The following is a 21,857-nucleotide window of genomic DNA, read 5'->3' as shown; positions in this document are numbered from 1 at the left end:
GTCACTTAGTCTATCGATGTCTATCACCTGATCTATCACATGTCACTTAGTCTATCGATGCCTATCACCTGATCTATCACATGTCACTTAGTCTATCGATGCCTATCACCTGATCTATCACATGTCACTTAGTCTATCGATGCCTATCACCTGATCTATCACATGTCACTTAGTCTATCGATGCCTATCACCTGATCTATCACATGTCACTTAGTCTATCGATGCCTATCACCTGATCTATCACATGTCACTGAGTCTATCGATGCCTATCACCTGATCTATCACATGTCACTTAGTCTATCGATGCCTATCACCTGATCTATCACATGTCACTTAGTCTATCGATGCCTATCACCTGATCTATCACATGTCACTTAGTCTATCGATGCCTATCACCTGATCTATCACATGTCACTTAGTCTATCGATGCCTATCACCTGATCTATCACATGTCACTTAGTCTATCGATGCCTATCACCTGATCTATCACATGTCACTTAGTCTATCGATGCCTATCACCTGATCTATCACATGTCACTGAGTCTATCGATGCCTATCACCTGATCTATCACATGTCACTTAGTCTATCGATGCCTATCACCTGATCTATCACATGTCACTTAGTCTATCGATGCCTATCACCTGATCTATCACATGTCACTTAGTCTATCGATGCCTATCACCTGATCTATCACATGCTGTCGTGCCCAATTCCTATTTCTTGCCAAAAACATATAAGGCTTAAACCCCTTAAATCGCAAGCTGTCGCTCCATTTTACTTACGACGTTGAGGGGCGTTCATCTACAGGTTCCATTCATTGTGCTCCCTTATTCTTATTCTATTCACTTGGACCTTGGGGTCAGATTATGTTCATTACTGGACTTTTATAATTTGGTATTTACTTATCACATTCATACTAAACATATACATTATGTGTGTCTGTCACTGTCATAAGTAAGAAACATAATTACTTTTGTGGCACGTATTTATTTATTACATTAACTTATGTCCACCATTTGTTGACAGTATTATTGCTACATTGCTCAATTGACCATTGATTTAACCTTGTGTATATTTCATAGTTGTACATTTAACTTTATTTCTTTTATCTCGGTTGATCGTCTTGATGGTCTTTTTAACGCATTTGGCGATAAGTTAATAATTTCCCCTTGTCAAATTGCTTAGACAAGAGTTGCACCCCTTGACGGCACTCTCAACAGTTACGTTTCGATATAGTGTTCATGGCTGACTGCTATGTGTAAAATACCCGTTGTATTGACCTGATCTCATTTATCTGCATAGGTTGTAAGTGTCAATTAAACTTAGGTGATTCTCTGATTGACGGCTTATGCCCGAGGAGAACCCGATACCCTTTTATGTATTGAATCTATTTTGCTCGGTGTTTTATTTGAGCCAGATTGCGACTGGAGACACCGACTGGTTCCTAGTACGCGGAATTCATGCAATTGCTGAATCTCCATACTTCCTGTCTAATGCAGAATTCATGCCCATTGCTCAATCCCATACTTTTTGTTTCGTGGAATTACAGCCTGCTACTGGATTCGAACCCTTGATTCCTCCCAGCTACTATATCTGAACCTCCAACAGCCTCCCCCCTCCGGCTCAAAACAACGATTTCCAGAAGTCACACGCCTGCTAATCCTGTTGAACCCACTTTTAACGCATAGACTGAAGGAAGGAAGCTCAACATGAGAGAACACTGAATACCATGTTCTACGTCTAAAGTCCATTCTCAGCATCCTCAGTCTACATATTCATCGTTGATTCGGCCCCAACCCCAATGTCGCAGTTATATATGTAGTTGTATTGTCACTTCCACTTCCAGGACACAAAACAGTGATCAGGATATTCCTAGCTCAACTACAGTATTTCTGCTGGAGCTGGCACCTCCCAAGCTTATGCCGCTGCAAGCAGACTAAAACTGCCTACAGCTCCAAGTATTGGAATAAGCTTCTGAGACAACGACAAAATGAAGAAACCTAAGGGCTAAGTCATACAAACAATAGGACATATACATGATTCTACTGTCAGCAGTCAATAGGACATATACATGATTCTACTGTCAGCAGTAAATAGGACATATACATGATTCTACTGTCAGCAGTCAATATGATGATTTAATAATCTCATTTGTCTTTACTTATAGATATGTTACTTTAGGATATATTATTATACTCCTCACCTTTGTAATCCCTCCCCCTTTCATCTTTAGCTACATTAATCCAACATTTTTATCTTGTTAACTAAAGGGATACTTTTCTCTCTTGTATACAACCTGTGTGTTCTGTTTCCAATCTGTAACGCACGCTGGTCTATGGTGGAGTTAGAAACCCAATTGTAACATAATAGTATTATATGTACATTTGCACACTAGCGCGTCAGTGCAACACCGCTTGTGTTTACGTAATAAATGGAGTTCCTAATATGTCTTCCCTCTTAAACACTAGTTTGTTATTTGTGTAACACGAATATTCTACAAGGTGGTGAAGAAACACTTTGACTCCGAGAAACAGTCTCAGAAACATTATTATGATAAGAGGAATGGAGTTAAGAGTCATAATCCACTACAAGACGGAACGGCAGTCAGAATGCAACTTAATTCTAAGTGGAAACCAGGAACAGTAGTTTCGAAGCATTCTAAGCCTAGATCATATAATGTCAAAAGTGGAAATAAGGTCTACAAGAAACAGAAAACACATCAGAAAGTCTTCTGAGAAAGCAAACAGATTTGACAATAATTATGACTTTCCAGAAGACATCTCAGAACAACCAGAACCATTAGATCTAGAGAGTCCAAGATTACAAACTACACTAGATTTTGAGCCGCCACTACACACTGCTTCTTCTAACACATCTAGACCACATGAATCTTATGTAACACGCTCAGGCAGAATAGTTAACAAACCCAAGAGACTTGATTTGTGAATTGACTTTTTAGTTAACTAGTTTGTTAGTTATTCTGATAGATAGATTTTCTGAATTAAAGAAGAGAGATGTAACATAATAGTATTTGTACATTTGCACACTAGCGCGTCAGTGCAACACCGCTTGTGTTTACGTAATAAATGGAGTTCCTAATATGTCTTCCCTCTTAAACACTAGTTTGTTATTTGTGTAATGCAAATATTCTACACCAATAGACCTAACGTCACCAAAACTAAATTGTTTTAATAATTAATTGATTTTAATAACCCTAACCTACTATGTAATCAAGGGAAATATGACAACTCAGAAAGAAACATTGGACTAGATATTGATAAAGCTAAAAACTGTTTTGATTTGATGAATGTGTAAAACAGTCGAAGTGAATGGAACACGTTCAAATATAATCGAAGTTTAGAGTTCACTCATTAAACGACATAAATGTGACGCTGTGAATTTAGTTTAGAGTTCACTCATTAAACGACATAAATGTGACGCTGTGAATTTAGTTTAGAGTTCACTCATTAAACGACATAAATGTGACGCTGTGAATTTGTGTTTCCTTTGACGTCAAATGGAATATATTTTGTGAATGAAACGCCCTAATAACTCAATGAACCAATGTCTAGGAACCCTTGTAAACTCTCTCTCGTTTTAATAAAAACATTTTTAACTCTAACAAGTCTATGTAACGAGGTTAAATTGTTTCTCCTTTGACGTCATACGAAAGGATTTCATCAATGAGATGTTTTAAAAACTTGATGCATCAATATTTATTAAACATTGAAAACTTGAACGTATTTTAAACAAGAAATTTTATTGGGAGCCATAAAGGAAAAGAAAAACGCTATGAATTTTGTGTAGTCTGTCCATCATCTTTCATTTTCCTTTAAAAATATCGAAAACTTGTAATTATTATTTGTAGGTTGTTTCATGTTTTTTTTAACACACTGTTATAACTCTGCCATGCGCTCCGCCATCTAAGCTAGTGCAGAAGGTGTGCACTGTTATAACTCTGCCATGCGCTCCGCCATCTAAGCTAGTGCAGAAGGTGTGCACTGTTATAACTCTGCCATGCGCTCTGCCATCTAAGCTAGTGCAGAAGGTGCGCACTGTTATAACTCTGCCATGCGCTCTGCCATCTAAGCTAGTGCAGAAGGTGCGCACTGTTATAACTCTGCCATGCGCTCTGCCATCTAAGCCAGTGCAGAAGGTGTGCACTGTTATAACTCTGCCATGCGCTCTGCCATCTAAGCTAGTGCAGAAGGTGTGCACTGTTATAACTCTGCCATGCGCTCTGCCATCTAAGCTAGTGCAGAAGGTGTGCACTGTTATAACTCTGCCATGCGCTCTGCCATCTAAGCCAGTGCAGAAGGTGTGCACTGTTATAACTCTGCCATGCGCTCTGCCATCTAAGCCAGTGCAGAAGGTGTGCACTGTTATAACTCTGCCATGCGCTCTGCCATCTAAGCCAGTGCAGAAGGTGTGCACTGTTATAACTCTGCCATGCGCTCTGCCAACTAAGCCAGTGCAGAAGGTGTGCACTGTTATAACTCTGCCATGCGCTCTGCCATCTAAGCTAGTGCAGAAGGTATGCACTGTTATGGACCAGACTGAAATGGATTGTGACATTAGAAGAAGAGAACGAGTTCCATCCAAGTCTAGAGCCAAAGTGAAAAGACTGCTAAAGACAGATGTTTTATGTGCTTGTGATGTCCTGTGAGTAAACATCCTTGCCTCCCTTAAGTTTTTACATTGGTGTCAGAAGTGGGATTAGGCGACTCAACGGAGGCATTAGGTAGGATCTTAATTTAAATGACTTCAATGAAACGGCTCGACGAGCTGAAATTAAAGGAACTGAAAGTAGAGCTCGAGTGGCGGCGTCTGAAACGCTATGAAAAGAATAAAGACATTCTCAGCGCACTTTTTGGAAACATACTTGTTTGAGGTGGACCTAGATATCGGTGAACTTCTAAAAGCTATGAACGATTCGCTAAAAGACATGTACGACTCGATGCGTGAAGAAATGAAAATGAAAGTGAACATGAAGAGAAACAAGGTGGATGAGAGTATTTTGAAAAAAAGAAGGCAAAATAGACCAAAGTGATCAAATGGTGTCGCAAGCTAAAGAAGGAATAGACTCGTAAATGAAGGAACAGTTACCTGGTCAGGACTGTGGCTGCACAAACAGGGGTGATGGAGGCGGTGGGGATAATAGTGCCGCCTGTGACTGTGTTGTGGGAAAGTCTTGCGGGTGTTAGTTTCAAGACGAGAAACGTGATCACGATTTCTGCGACGATCTCAACGGGATGTAGCGAATCGAAAGAAAAGAAACTAATGAAGAAAAAGAAAAGTCTTTTATGTACCTGAAGCTTTTGTTCCTGGTGTACGTAAAACGAGTGCCTTAATGAGCCAGACAGATCAAGACAACGTTGGGTCTGCGTCCAAGCTTTCTGCTGTGGACCTTAAAGACCTCTGTTAATATGCCAGTATCTATGACTAGAACTCAAACCATGAAAGCCTGAAGACCGTTTATGATTCGTTGCTTTGATTTCATCTGGTGAAATTGTAAATACGGGCCCCAACAACGGCCGCCGAGACAGAAACAACTAATTTGACCTGCGGCATGAGAAAGAACTCGTTGCTTGGCAACTGCATCCAGGAAATTGATAAGAACGGTATATGCGGCGCCCTGCGGGGACAGTACCCATGTCTAGAAACCCAGCAACAAGTTCTGAACTTGGAAGGCATTAGTACTTCTGCCTACATCAGTGAGAGTGACTTAAACGATGGTGAATTAATTCCAGCGGAACCTGATGCAGTGGTGGATGAACATTTGCTTATGGAACATTACAAGAGTACCTCATGGACATACCTTACAGATGAAGCTGAGAAAGACTATGTATTTGAAACCATAGCTACCTGTGGGCCTACAGCTGTGTTACGAGACGTCCATGGAAAATGGCCACTGATTTGGCGTCTTAGAACAACAACCCTGGAATCTACAGTGATCGCCACAGCCTTCATTTGTGTTAAATGGCTGGCAACCCTGACCTCCACTAACTCTCCATGCTGGCTGGCATCAGCGACTATCGTCATGAAATCGAATCAGCGACCACAATATCGTCTCAAGCGTAGACTTGGCCAACTGGAAGAAGAAGAAGCGACGACTGCGGAAAACTGTGCAGATGGCTTCGTAGGCAACAGGCACCTACCTTCTGTGGTTCCCACCGATTGACCTCCACCTGAACTGTCAAACCTCTACATCACTTTTTCTTTCGGGACGAAAAGCTCTAAGAAGGGGGCAATAATATAACTCTTACATGCGCACCGCCATGAGAGGGTGCGCATTGTTATAGACCAGACTAGAAAGGATGTTCACATTAGAAGAAGAGAACGATTTCCGCCCAAGTCTAGAACCGACATGTAGAGACTGTGTTCAAGGCAGTTATTGTTATCATGTACTTGTGATGTCCCTGTAAATAAACATCCTTGCCTTCTGGTGTTGCCTCCCTTAAATTATTACAAACAATTGTCAAAAGGTCGATAAAAACTTTAGATAGTTAACAGGTATTTTTGGAAATCATTGTTTATTAAAAAAAAAAAATTGATGAAATTGATTATTGTAAATTGCTTATTTGACGTATTATTATCTTTGTTGTTGCTAATAATTTTAAAATTCTTATTATCAATATTAGGTAATTTATAATTTTTTAATTTATAAAATATAAGCCTTAATTGATTTTTTTAAATCGTTGTTTTTTGTTTTTTTGACAAATTTACATTTGGTTTTCGCCAAGAGGTCGAACATTTTTATTATCTATAATATGTTGTTTTAAGTTTTATTAATTTAAAAAATGGCTGTTGAAAATTCATAATTTGACTTATTTAAATTTTATATTTTTGCCAAAACTTAAAAAAAAAATTGTTTTATCGATAATCTTTTTTTTTTAATTGATCATTTAAAATTAAAAAAAAAAACACAGAAACTTTAAACGACTGTTTTAAATTCTTTATTTGAAATATTTATTTATTTTTTTTTTTTTTGAAATGTGGAAACAAATTTTTTTTGTCGAAAGTAGATTGTTTTGGATTTTTTAATAAAATAAAACGCACATCCAAAAAAAAGATGGCGTAAGAAACACGATGTGGTGGCGCTATGGAGTTATTATGTTATCTGATTTTAATTTCTACATTAATTATATACCTGCTTTAGTTTGACATGTTTCGGATGTTCCTTCAACTCCTTCAGAGTTGATGACAATGAACTTCCTAGTCCAACTCTCTGTGGGACGACGAAAACTGGCAGCGGGCAGGTTATGAGCGAGGGGGGAGCATCGAGAAATGAAAACGTTAACCCAGCGCGCATACCGCACAACCATTCAACCATCTTACTAGATCTACTAACTAGATTTAGATCTTATTTAGATTTTTAGGCCAGATCTGATCTCGATTTTTTACATTAGATCCGATCTAGATTTTTCAAGTATAGATCTATATCTATATATAGTCATTGTAGATTTCAGATCTAGAATTTCTGGGTGTAGTCTAGAATTATAAATACTAGATCAAGATCTAGAATTTAAACAGCTAGATCTAAATCAAGACTTAGGTGTAGATAATGATTTCTAAATGTCTATATCTATAATTTTTTTAAATATTTTTTTGGGAAACTATTAAAACTTAACTACTATTTTAAAATTTAATGTTGCTTTCAATCTATTGATTTATTAGCAAGGTTTTTGTTTTCAAAGAAACGCCATCTAAATAACATATTACTTACTTCAAATTTAGATTCTAGATGAAAATCTCGAAAATAAAGATCGAAAGAGAAATATATCAGAAGTTATATTAAAATGAAAATGCCAATTATTGTGTTGGTAACTGTGTTGGAAAATCCAAAACATGTAAAACATTTTGCCAAATCCTTTTTTTTTTTTGCAACGTCAAAAATTCTTTAAAATATTATTATTTTGGACAATAAAAACAAACAAAAAATGTCATAAATAATACTTGCAAATAGGCGAATTCGATGGGGGCCGCCTCTGAGTTGATGTTGTAAAACAAACTAGATCAAGGTCAAGTCTTTTAAAAAATGTTCTACACTTGATCATTAATCGAAGTCTTTACACTTAAAACTGTTGTCATTTTTTCTCTCACTCTCTATCTCTCTACACACACATACATACATACAGACATACATACATACATACATACATACATACATACATACATACATACATACATACATATATACATACATACACACATACATACATAAATACGTTCATACATACATACATACATGCAGTGGCGTCACTAGGGTGGGTGTCACCCGGTGCAGTCAATTGCGGGTGTCACCCCCACTGCCCCCCCCCCCTTTTCCTTCAAAAAATTTCTTTTTTTTTTGTTTGTTTGTTGAGCCATAATACACATATTTATAATTAACTAGTTTATTGATTGTTAAACAACTATAAAATGAGTGTCAATTAAATTTTAAAATTTAGTTGTTTTATCTGTTGTTCAATTTTGCAACAATGCAACCTTAAGTAAATTACAATGTTTCTTTTCTTTTCTGGATTTCAAACTTGAAAACGTATCGATCATGCAAAATTAATGTCTTTAACGATTTCATTTTTTAAAAATTTGCACGTTTTGAAAATGTCGTTTGTTCCATTGTCTAACGCGTTATGCTTTTGGTAAAAAATAAGTTGGATTAGCCACCACTTTGTCAATAGTTTAAAGGTAGGCAAACTCTTATGTATCTCTGGCTTTCTAGTACATCTTCTCCGCAAAAAGATAGATCTTTAGCTGCACCTCTAAAGGCTGTAATTTTAGAAAGAAACAATGATTACCATTGTACCAAACATTTTAGGTAAGAACAATTTTCTGAAATAGAATGTTGAACACATAGATTAAGTGAATGTTTGACACATCTATTAAATAGCTTTTCTGTTGGTTCTTAAATTTTCGTGTAATCCTTTATGGTTCCATACACCAAAGGTAAAAAAAAAGTAAAGTTTCCCTTTCAGACCTTGCGATCTATGGGGCAGATGATGTAACAGTCATCTGTTTCCGTGGCCCACTATTAACGAGGGTGTCATGAAGCCAGCACGATGACCAACAGCGTTTACTTTTCCCCAACTAACGTCAGGTATCCATTAGAGCTGTTTGGACTTAGAGGCGCCCTAAAATCCTGAAATTCAAACTCCGAGTCTTCACCAGGATTTGAACCCTGAACCCTAGGTTCGGAAGCAAAACGCGTTACCACTCTGTCACCGCACATCCATACACCGTAGATGCATTTTTTTATTCCTGATCTCGACACATCATAACTTGAAGCTCACTTATTTCTAGACATTAAGTAGATATACACATATTATATTATATATACAAATATTAAGCCATTCTCACCAGCTTTTTCTCCCTTAAAATGTTAAAACTTATGAATCTGATCAGAATACAGTAATACTTACTCTTATAAGTTTATCTTTTACTTGGTTTTCTAAAACGTTTATAAGCTTTAACATTATAAATACTGTAATAAATTAAGGAGACAATTCAACGAGGCAACGATGTTTATTCACGGGGACATCACAAGTACATTTGAACAACAACTACCCTGAACACAGTCTTTTCACATTGGCTCTGACCTGGGCGGAAATCGTTCTTTCCTAATGTGAACATCCTTTCTAGTCTGGTTTATAACAGTGCGCACCTTCTGCACTAGCTTAGCTGGCAGTGCGCATGACAGAGTTATAACAATACACTTTCAGTTATGGATTTTATCCACACATTTCCATCATCTGATGGTAATTCTATATTCAATAAAAAACTCGTTAATATGGTAACGAATTTTAAAAAATTTGTGCTTTTATACAAACAGCCCGTGGAATATCTCCTTCCATTGTTTTCTTCTTTACATCAATCAGAGCAACGACTTCCTTGTCAGTTGTATTTGTATCCGGATGCTGTTGTTTTCCGATTTTTCTATCCTGATGACTTTTCTTATTACGTCTTTTGATATTCCAATGTCGGACCTTGTTTCCACCACTTATTTAGTTACTAATTTATATTTCATTTCTATAGAATTAGTTGAAAATAGTTGACAACAAAAAACATACAATCGCTTGCTATTTAAGTGACTAAATCATCCCAAATAGGAGGCATCAGAAATCTTCTTTTAACAACTGGCGTACTTTTCTTTTTGCTATGGATAAGTTTCTGCGCTATTCATGTGAAATAGGCACACGGCAAGAAGAAACTATCCCATAAACAATTGAAACCTAGATCATTCAACTGAATCATTGTAACATTTCCTTCATCTTCACTAGAGTTTCTTTAAAATTCAACTTCTGAAAGTACATCATCTTCTTTAGAAATGACTCTAAGTTACGCACTTTCATTAGGTGCGAGACTGTGCACCATGAGACACAGGGCAGTGACACGAGAGGATAGAGTAAGCAAGATGGCCGATGATTAGAGATGAAAACAAGGACGCTTGTGATGCGATTAGTGTGGATCTAGATCTAGTTTCTTTTTGATTATTAAATATTCTATTTTATTATTTTATAATCCTTTTGTTGGGGTTATTTGGCTAAGTTACAGCAATATATTATGTCTGAAAAATGTCGTCATTTGTTAAACAGTAACTAATGGTTTGCATCCTAATATCATATCATGATACTAGCTACTATTTCAATAAATTCGATAAAAACATTTTTAAAAATCAAAACAGTGTTTATTTACATGTAGGTGATATACAGCTGAAGGTACGTTTTCACATCGGCTTTTGATATAAAGTATGTTGTAACGTTTTGGACATTTAGTAGATTTTCATAAAAAAAAAATATGTTTAGCCGAAATATTTTTAAAAATATATATCTAGATGTATTTATCCATTGTGAGAAACATGTTCAATATTTAGACACTTTTTTTAAAAAATTTGACAGTTTTTCCAAAATTGAATTTTTTTTCTTTTTTTCACTCATTTTTTCACCCTAACGGGTGTCACCCGGTGCGGACCGCACCTCCTAGTGACGCCACTGCATACATACATATATACATACATACATACATATATACATGCATACATACAAACAAACATACATACTGTTGTAACTCTAAGGCAGGCCTTCAACGAAAGGCAGGATGGCAACATTAAACGATGTATTTATTTAGTATAAGCTTCAACAAATTATAATAGTTACTAGTTAGACTTGGACTTCTGCTATAAAGTCACAGGGAGAAATATGTCTTAAATTCTTAGAGTCCTACTTCATACCAGAACACAGAACAGACCACCGACACACTTCCCAGTGTCGCTCCAGATCTCCCCAACAATTTTTAAGTAGTACAAAGGACGCACTCAGCCCCAGACTGTTCAGACTCCCATGACTTTAGCCGGCTCACAACAGTCGTTCTCCCTGTCTAAACATGTCTTCCACTACTTGTGTTGAATGGCCCTCTGATGCATACTATCAGAGTGGCGAGGGAGCGGAGTTACAACAATATATGCATACATACATACATACATACATACATACATACATACATACATACATACATACATACATACATACATATATATGATCTTTAAATTTTCTAGTTTATATAATATTCTAAAAAAGAAAATATCATCTACTACGAATAATAATGAAAAATTATTCTGTTTTAACAAATTGAATACCATCGTTTATAAAGATGCATTGCCTACTTAATTCCCTTATGTGTTCACTATTCTATTTTCTAAGGTTCACCCCCCTCTTCAACTTGTCTTGGAGATAGTGGTAGCCCCTTACTGTGCGGGCCAGAAAAGAACGAGCTGGTTGGAATACTTAAGAGTGGACAATCTAGGTGTGAAGGCAAGTGGTTTTAAAAATATCCTGGTCTAGTATAAACAAGATATGCCTTTTTTGTATTCATTAGTTTACAGATCATTAAAAAAGTATCTGTATTTAAAATATTTTATTTAAATGTTTTTAAAATATGTTTACGTATGCTTTTCTTTTATAATGGTAAAGGAAACAAACAAATGCAATATTAACAGATTTTGTTTAATAAAATAGAGTGTTACATTGTAACGTGATTTTAGCAAGAAACTAAACCTTTAGCTAACGAACGTGAACAATTATAACTATATAGCATGCGTAAGGGCTCAGATTGATTTATCACTAATCAATAATTCTTACATTTAGACCTAGACACAAATTCTTTGACAATTATAATACATGAGAATAATTTCTATAGCTATTGACCTGCTAACTACTTTAAAAATAGTAAACACTATAAACATATCAAAAAGTCAAACAGAGCTCGGAAAAACCTTCCTTCGGGTAAAAGTACGTGGAAAAAGAACAAAGAGGGAAACGGATAAAATGATTGGAAGAAAATATAAAAGAATATACTCAGCTGCCACGCAAAGAAATTCTATCCAAAGTAAAAGACAGAGTAATGGAGAGAGACGGTCAACAAAATGTGTGTGACGCCCCACATAGACGTTATTACAATACACACACAAACACACACACAATATTGGTCGATGCACACAATAATTTCAATAATTGCTGGCTTTCAGAAAATTTTTCCAGGATTAAAAAAAAAACGCATCTCATAGTGTTGACTTGTTGATTAGGCCACTTCTCAGAAATACTCGGCACAATTTTCGTAAAAAATTAAGATTGTCGCTGCTACATCACTTTTTCTTAGCAACTCGCGTCATTTAAAATAACAAGTGGTATGCGTACTGCTTTAAGAATCTTTTCACGTTTTCATGCTTCTTTTCGTACATTTCTGAACCACTTCGTCAATATTTGAGGATACTTAAAGAACACTTACAATTTGTCCTTTAATAAGCAAAACTTCTGCATGGAAAATTGATAGGATGTTATGTACAAAATGTAGCCACACTATAGCTCAGGGGATGGAAAGAAAACAGATCTTTTAATAAAAGAAATATTATTTCAAAACTGGTTATATACTTTAACTAGTTTCTCAATGATGGCTTCAGAGCTCATTCTTCTTTTCTCAATAACCATTAAAATGGATAACATGCTAAAAATTGTTTTGAAACTTGGTGACCCCATTCAAGGGTTAGGTATTCGTTGAAGTGTGTGTTGCACATGTATGTAATAGTAACACTTTGATGAAACCAGGGCGTCTCTTGCCGCAACATTGATAAACTTAGATATAGACTTAAAGAAGCTGGCGATCCCATTTTTTATCTGCGAATACTTGCCTTCGAAAAACATAATGACGCGCAGCCAGATATCGTAGGGCATTTGAGAGACTATTGGGAGGAAAACTATATTGGTCACCATGGACGAAATAACAAAGTGACTCCTATGAGTTTCTAAGTGAATAGCATACTATTTAATTTTACGAAAGTTTATGTGTGTATGTGTGTGTGTAAATCTGAAAAATGTGGAAGTATATTAGCGTGTTTTGAAATTCCCTTTTGGAATTGTTAATTATTGCTATATTTGGAAATTTTTCATTTTAGCTTACTATAAATTTTGCATTTATATTTTAAGATTTCTAAAGTAATTCCTGTGAAATGACTGGGATTGATATTTACATTTAAATAACAAATATTGGTTCTATTAATGTTTTACAATATCTAATGTAGTTTTTGCGAAATGACTGAAAACAATATTTTTACGCGCTATTTTGTCGGGGAACCGGTTTCTCTATGGCCCAAAACTCTGCTAAAGTTTAAATCGACGAATTTGCATTTTTTTCGTAAAGATTTTCCGCGAATGTTGGCGCAAAGAATTCGTAGTAACTTTATCTTGGTGTGACCAAATCCATACCTTTCTTACCTTATCTTTTGTAGCCTATCAAATGTGATAGTTCTTTGTTGCGTTGTTCCATAGTGTCTAATGTTTGTTGCTAACTTAACGTAAAGAGTAGAAGTTCTCTAACAGTAATGTTGCAAAAAAAAAAAGTCCATAATGTAAAGCATGTTATTTTTAAGTGCAAGGGCTTCAAATGTTTCTTTAAAGTATAAAATAACATTTTAAAAAAAGTATGTTTCTATTTCAGCTGATAGCCCATCTATGTACGTCAATCTTTCTTTATACCGAGACTGGCTGGCTGACAAGTTGTAAAAACACTTTTCTTTGAGACCATGAAATAAAATAAAACGAATTCATTCTTTTAATATTATTGATTTTGTAATTAATTTAATTTGATGATTATTGTTAGAGATACGGTATGCGAAATAAGGATGTCTAGCGGATGATCAGCCGACTTTCAGTTCAAGGTGGCCAATGGAAACTTTAGTTGGTTATTTATAACCGGTGACATTACTAGGGTCAGTGTCATCAGGTGCAGCACGCACATTCCCAGTGAAGCCACTGGATATAACTAAAGTACATTCGCGCATCGCACAAAGAAAACTAGCTTTGTTAACATTTATGATAAAATAAACACTTGTAGAAAGAAGGCAGATAAGGAGACACAAACTGGGTGCATCACATCAAATAAGCAATAAATTAGTGACTCAAAACTTCCACATTCAACCGTTATCGAAAATAAATCATTGTTCCCTATTCAGTTTTGTCTCAGTCTATTATCCACTGCATGGGCGAAGCCAGGGGGGGATGTTGGGATTCAAACCCCCTCCCCCTCTGAAATGAAATCCCCCCCCCCTGCAGGGGGGTGGGATCGGAATTCGGAATTCAGTAATCGATTTTTTGCTTTGATTTTGTTTATTTTGGGTGACATTTTAATATTATACCATCACTTGCCCCAGCGCAGCCAAGGGGTTTTGAGTTTTAAACCCTTACCAGGGGGGTTTGGTTTTAAAATCCCCTACCAGGGGGGTTTGAGTTTAAAACCCCTATCAGGGGTTTTTGCAGTTAAATCCCTCTCTTCCAAAAACTAAACAGAAAAAAAAGCAAACGACTATCCCCAAATTCCAAGAGCACAGTTCAGGAAGATGTTGATTTTATAACCTTCTATTCAATATAAAAAAAATCAAATTACGAAAGCAATAACGAAAATGAGTTATTGGGAAATTACTAATGACTACCAATGCGAAGAATTGCTATTACGCTGTGTTACCTCTAATTGCCATTTTGTACATTGCGCTTAGAATAGAAAATCATTTAAGTCTTCCTACAGTCTAGAAAAATCACGGCAAAGCATCTGGCATCTATTGGGCTGGAGGAAAGTCTATTCAGTGTAACTTTTCAAATGGTTACGTTCTGACATTTATATTGTAGTTAGTATATTCATTATGGGTTTAGTACGTAAGATTAAGTGATACAAAATCTAGGTTATATGGTAGATCATGGACTATGCAACAATGACTGACTGATAAAACAGCGCTAGTCATCTTAAGAAGGTTTCACAAAAATCCATTTTCACCAAATCCATTTTCACCAAATCCATTTTCACCAAATCCATTTTCACCAAATCCATTTTCACCAAATCCATTTTCACCAAATCCATTTTCATCAAATCCAGCTGTCAAGAAGACTTCTGAAAATTGAACTTGAAGAAACCATCTCCTAGAAGTGACACTGTTAGCTGAGGATGACTGCGGCGCATTGGACTTTGTTTGCAATTGGCTGCATGGGAACCTGCAGCTCCCATGAGAGGCGTCTGTCGGGAGGCTCTGCTGAAACAGCGTGTCCGATTAATGGCTGTGCTGAAGAAAACACTGCTCGACAGTATCTCGTTGTGTCAAAAGGCCACGTCATCGACTCAACAACAGCTTGGTCAACTGGATAAAAGAGAAAGCGGCACCGGAGGAAAACTGCGGATGGCTTCGTGGGAAACACGTTTTCTGCCGCCTGTGACTCCCACCAATCGACCTCCATCTGAACTGTCAAATTGATTCAGAGATTTAATATTGATTGTGTACTTAGTATACTTCACTGGACTTCCTATGGAGCAAGATATGTATTTCTTGATGGCTGGAATAGCCAGCAAACTGTTCTTGTATTTCTTGATGGCTGGAATAGCCAGCAAACTGTTCTTGTATTTCTTGATGGCTGGAATAGCCAGCAAACTGTTCTTGTATTTCTTGATGGCTGGAATAGCCAGCAAACTGTTCTTGTATTTCTTGATGGCTGGAATAGCCAGCAAACTGTTCTTGTATTTCTTGATGGCTGGAATAGCCAGCAAACTGTTCTTGTATTTCTTGATGGCTGGAACAGCCAGCAAACTGTTCTTGTATTTCTTGATGACTGGAACAGCCAGCAAACTGTTCTTGTATTTCTTGATGGCTGAAACAGCCAGCAAACTGTTCTTGTATTTCTTGATGGCTGGAACAGCCAGCAAACTGTTCTTGTATTTCTTGATGGCTGGAATAGCCAGCAAACTGTTCTTGTATTTCTTGATGGCTGGAATAGCCAGCAAACTGTTCTTGTATTTCTTGATGGCTGGAATAGCCAGCAAACTGTTCTTGTATTTCTTGATGGCTGGAATAGCCAGAAAACTGTTCTGGTATTTCTTGATGGCTGGAATAGCCAGCAAACTGTTCTGGTATTTCTTGATGGCTGGAATAGCCAGCAAACTGTTCTTGTATTTCTTGATGGCTGGAATAGCCAGAAAACTGTTCTTATATTTCTTGATGACTGGAATAGCCAGCAAACTGTTCTTGTATTTCTTGATGGCTGGAATAGCCAGCAAACTGTTCTTGTATTTCTTGATGGCTGGAATAGCCAGCAAACTGTTCTTGTATTTCTTGATGGCTGGAATAGCCAGCAAACTGTTCTTGTATTTCTTGATGGCTGGAATAGCCAGCAAACTGTTCTTGTATTTCTTGATGGCTGGAATAGCCAGCAAACTGTTCTTGTATTTCTTGATGGCTGGAATAGCCAGCAAACTGTTCTGGTATTTCTTGATGGCTGGAATAGCCAGCAAACTGTTCTGGTATTTCTTGATGGCTGGAATAGCCAGCAAACTGTTCTTGTATTTCTTGATGGCTGGAATAGCCAGAAAACTGTTCTTATATTTCTTGATGACTGGAATAGCCAGCAAACTGTTCTTGTATTTCTTGATGGCTGGAATAGCCAGCAAACTGTTCTTGTATTTCTTGATGGCTGGAATAGCCAGCAAACTGTTCTTGTATTTCTTGATGGCTGGAATAGCCAGCAAACTGTTCTTGTATTTCTTGATGGCTGGAATAGCCAGCAAACTGTTCTTGTATTTCTTGATGGCTGGAATAGCCAGCAAACTGTTCTTATATTTCTTGATGGCTGGAATAGCCAGCAAACTGTTCTTGTATTTCTTGATGGCTAAAATAGCCAGCAAACTGTTCTTATATTTCTTGATGGCTGGAATAGCCAGCAAACTGTTCTTATATTTCTTGATGGCTGGAATAGCCAGCAAACTGTTCTTGTATTTCTTGATGGCTGGAATAGCCAGCAAACTGTTCTTGTATTTCTTGATGGCTGGAATAGCCAGCAAACTGTTCTTATATTTCTTGATGGCTGGAATAGCCAGCAAACTGTTCTTGTATTTCTTGATGGCTGGAATAGCCAGCAAACTGTTCTTATATTTCTTGATGGCTGGAATAGCCAGCAAACTGTTCTTGTATTTCTTGATGGCTGGAATAGCCAGCAAACTGTTCTTGTATTTCTTGATGGCTTGAATAGCCAGCAAACTGTTCTTGTATTTCTTGATGGCTGGAATAGCCAGCAAACTGTTCTTGTATTTCTTGATGGCTGGAATAGCCAGCAAACTGTTCTTGTATTTCTTGATGGCTGGAATAGCCAGCAAACTGTTCTTGTATTTCTTGATGGCTGGAATAGCCAGCAAACTGTTCTTGTATTTCTTGATGGCTGGAATAGCCAGCAAACTGTTCTTGTATTTCTTGATGGCTGGAATAGCCAGCAAACTGTTCTTGTATTTCTTGATGGCTGGAACAGCCAGCAAACTGTTCTTGTATTTCTTGATGACTGGAACAGCCAGCAAACTGTTCTTGTATTTCTTGATGGCTGGAATAGTCAGCAAACTGTTCTTGTATTTCTTGATGGCTGGAATAGCCAGCAAACTGTTCTTGTATTTCATGGAACATAAATGTGTTGTCTGCTGAACTGGAGTTTATTCGTCATTCTACACATTATGGTATAATTACTAAGTAGATTTAGAGTGAACATGCGCAACAACAAGTAGGGCGTGAAATGGAGCATTTAATCAACACAGCACACATACTAGTAATACCAGAAGAGGTATTGAAACAATTGAATGGCATGACATGTAGGTAGATGCCTAGGCTGTAATTATTAAACACGCGATTTTGTTATGTTCTTAATAAGAATGTATGTGTGTTTGTGTTTGATTGCAGTTATTTATGTAAAAATAAAACAACGATATTTTTTTAAAATGGGAGTTAACTTAGTTATGTAAGAACATTTTAATGCGTGTGTAACGGTGGATTTTTGCCCACAGTGTTGGCACCTGAGGACATCAATACGATATGGCCCAAGCTGTAAAACCTGACAGCCATCCACAGCTCTCAATATATTGTCAAAATTATTTTTAAAAATTTCTGGGGGTGAGGTTAAATGTATATAATTTACAATAGTAGAGTGTAGTGACAAGCGACGGGAGCTTAAATGGAAAAAAAATGCCCCACCCAAAAAATGTCCACGAATACAAAAGCGTCAACAAACGGATTAGAAAGGGAATAAAAGAATCGAAGAAATAGGGGATAGAGAATAAATGTCAAGACATTGAACAGGGACTTAACAGAAAAAACAGTAAAAAAGCGTACCAACTCGGGAATGACCTGACTACCTCAAAGCAAGAACCAACACAATACAAGACAAAAACAACAGATGTTTAACGGAGGACAAAGATGTGTTGAAAAGATGGACGGAATACTGTTCCGAGTTGTATAACTTTGAAATTTCAGGAGATACAGAGATACTAAATGTCCCGGCAGTTTCCAACATTGACGACTATCCGATTCTTTGCTCGGAGGTAGCAGCAGCAATAAAAGCCCTGAAAAAGGGAAAATCGACCGGAGTTGACAACATTCCTGGTGAACTTCTACAGGCGGGAGGAGAAACTATGATAAACGCACACTACACGATTTGCAACAAGATCTGGCAATCAGGAGAATGGTCCAAACCCTGGACCCAATCACTCATCATAACCCTTCCAAAGAAAGGCAACTTACAACTCTGTCAAATGTATATCGCACCATCAGCATCATAAGCCATCCCAGCAAAGTACTGTTAAAAATTATATTAAACCGGCTAAAACCGATAGCAGACAACATTGTATCAGAAGAACAAGCGGCTTTTAGACAAGGTCGCAGCACAACTGAACAAATCCTAAGCCACAGAATACTCTGTGAAAAATATCTCCAACACCAAGAGAATCTTTTCCATGTCTTTATTGATTTTAAGAAAGCTTTCGATCGAGTATGGCACGGGGCACTATGGGCGACAATGGAAAGGTACAACATCAATAAAAACATAATTAAAGTTATCCAGAACCTCTACAAGGATGCCACCAGTGCGGTGTACTTCAACAATAATATTGGGGACTGGTTCAAAACCACTGTTGGAGTAAGACAAGGCTGCCTAGTTTCACCAACAATCATCAATATCTTTTTTGAAAGGATAATAGAAGATGCCCTCGAGGGATATGAAGGTACTGTTAGCATTGGAGGAAGAAGAATTACTAATGTTATAGGTTTAGATTCTTTAGAATAAGGGTAATGTGATCGGAAATTTCATTGGAGTGACGAGACTATAGATTGAATATGTTGAATGTGGTGTTGTGTTGAAACTGTAGATCTATATATTTTATGTACTTTCTTAGAGTTTACTAACTGGAGTTAGATTCAAACCACACAACATATATTAAAGTCTATGAATAACTTGATAAGACTTTATAAACGTGAGAAATATTATTTAATACACAATAATAGGGCACAGTCCTAATGTCACAGTTCTAAAACAAAACTAACATCTTGCTTGCTAAATGAGTGAGTTCGTTACTTAACTTTCATCTTCCCATAATTCCTTATTTTGTTAATATCCCATAATTTCCTAATTCCATCCAAAATAGTCTATTTATAGTCTCGTCACTCCAATGAAATTCTCGATCACATTACCCCTATTCTAAACGTTCTAAACCTATAAAAGATTCCCTCCCCCCCCCCCAACTTATAAAAAAAAAAATTGTCAGTCAATTTTCATTTTCAGTCCAGACTTTCCTACTGTCTGAGTCTATACAATTTACATGGCCAAGGGGAAGACAATACAAATATATATCTTGTGCTGTGTGATGTACCAATTCTTCCATCCATAATAATTCATTAAAAGTCCATTGAACAAAATTTCATCATTTCTTCCCATTGTTCATAAACAACAGTTCATTCTTGAATAGAAAGTTTATAACAATAATACTGCATCCAATCCAAAGTTCAGAAACATTACTGTATCCACTAAAACTTCAATCAGCCACTTTACTTTACATTTATCTTCAGATAACCTTATTATGTCAGTGGACTTACATAACATTAGCCACTAAACTTTACTTTAATAAACTGTAGGCGACTTACAATAATGTCAATATTTCACTTTCAATAAATAATGCCTCGGTGGAATTACAAGTGGCCACTAAATCCCTCTAATACCTCAAATAAAATATACCTCGGTGGACTTACAAGTGGCCACTCAATCTCTTTAATACCACGTGCTTGATCAATTGCTGTTCATATAATGAACAAAAAGCTTTAAATAATGGCGCTGTGCGTCGGTTGAGATGCCATGATGCAATAAATCCAAGATCATCTTTCTCATTTCTCGTCCAGCTGTATATACCTTGAAAATGTTTAAATTTGTTAAATTATACAACAGACTTTATTTTTTTTGTACCTATATTGTCCTACATAGAGAGTGAAAGTTTTTTTTTTACTAAGTTATGGAATACATTTTTACAAATAATATTAAATTATACTTTTAAAGAATAGATGTCACAAAAATGGATAAAGAAATACATATATACATAAACGTTCTTTTTAAATAGATCATTAAATGATTAAATAGTCAAGCGCCATTCCAAAGCTTGCTACCCTGCCTCATTGTGGCGCCCGGGTGGAAACGGTCGTGAGAGGTAACTAGGCCCAAGGGTGGCGAAGCAAGGCTCCCGCGGGGGTATCTAAGAGGGTGCGAGAACATCTTCGTTGCACTGCGCGGAGATGTAAAAAAGCTGTCAACGCCCAGGCACCATCCCACAAGGGGCATTTACATAAATGACGTGTCCTTCACGGTTAGCCTGGCATAGTATAGGAAAACGACCGGGGTCCCAGTGGTGTCGCCTTCGGCCGCGTCTCTAGTCCGCGAGACGTGAGTGTCCGTGTCCACTGGAAGTGAACGCAAAATTAACCCCGAGTCTCACCCCCCCCCCCCCCCAGGTCAGACAGGGTGGCGGGAAGGAGGAACGCAAAACTTCGGTGCACGTAAAATGTGCCTCAATTGACTCTGTAAAATTCTCCAAATTCTAAAACCAGTCTTCAATATCAGAGCAAGGCTTGTCAAACACGACTTGTTCTAGTGGGCTTAGTTGCAAATTGAATAACGTTTTTTATTTACTACACAAATAAGATGACTAAGTGATGGCAGCAGTATCGAAAGGATTTGGAAACCGAAAATCAAAGAAAGTCAAAAAATAATTCGTCCACTAGTCTTCTGAATATGAATTGTTTGAAGATTCTGCATTGTCTCAAATAGTCTACAGAACAGATATTCTGTCAAATGAACAAATTGAATGTAAAGATACAATGACAAAAACAACAACAGTTTGTTGATGATATTACACTAAAGATTGTAAGCAACAATCAAATAAAGTGACATCGCACGAGAAAAAAGATTTGAAGGAAGACTATCTTAAGAATTATGAAGATAGTTTTAGGCATTTTGCTGGCAAAATCAAATTTTCC

General features: G+C 36.9%; 1 protein-coding gene across 1 annotated transcript in view; it reads left to right on the top strand.

The window, feature by feature from the left end:
• The window catches only part of LOC106067250 (fibrinolytic enzyme, isozyme C-like), a 33,813-nt gene extending 19,761 nt beyond the window's left edge, over positions 1-14,052 (top strand). Inside the window, exons 6-7 of the mRNA XM_056028823.1 lie at positions 11,698-11,808; positions 13,988-14,052. Coding sequence (XP_055884798.1) covers positions 11,698-11,808; positions 13,988-14,052 — 176 coding nt within the window. The remainder of the gene's footprint in view (positions 1-11,697; positions 11,809-13,987) is intronic.
• Positions 14,053-21,857: the final 7,805 nt, after the last annotated feature.

This window comes from Biomphalaria glabrata, chromosome 5 (assembly GCF_947242115.1).
Source record: "Biomphalaria glabrata chromosome 5, xgBioGlab47.1, whole genome shotgun sequence".
Lineage (NCBI taxonomy): Eukaryota > Metazoa > Mollusca > Gastropoda > Planorbidae > Biomphalaria > Biomphalaria glabrata.
This window is presented reverse-complemented; position numbering and strand designations above follow the sequence as displayed.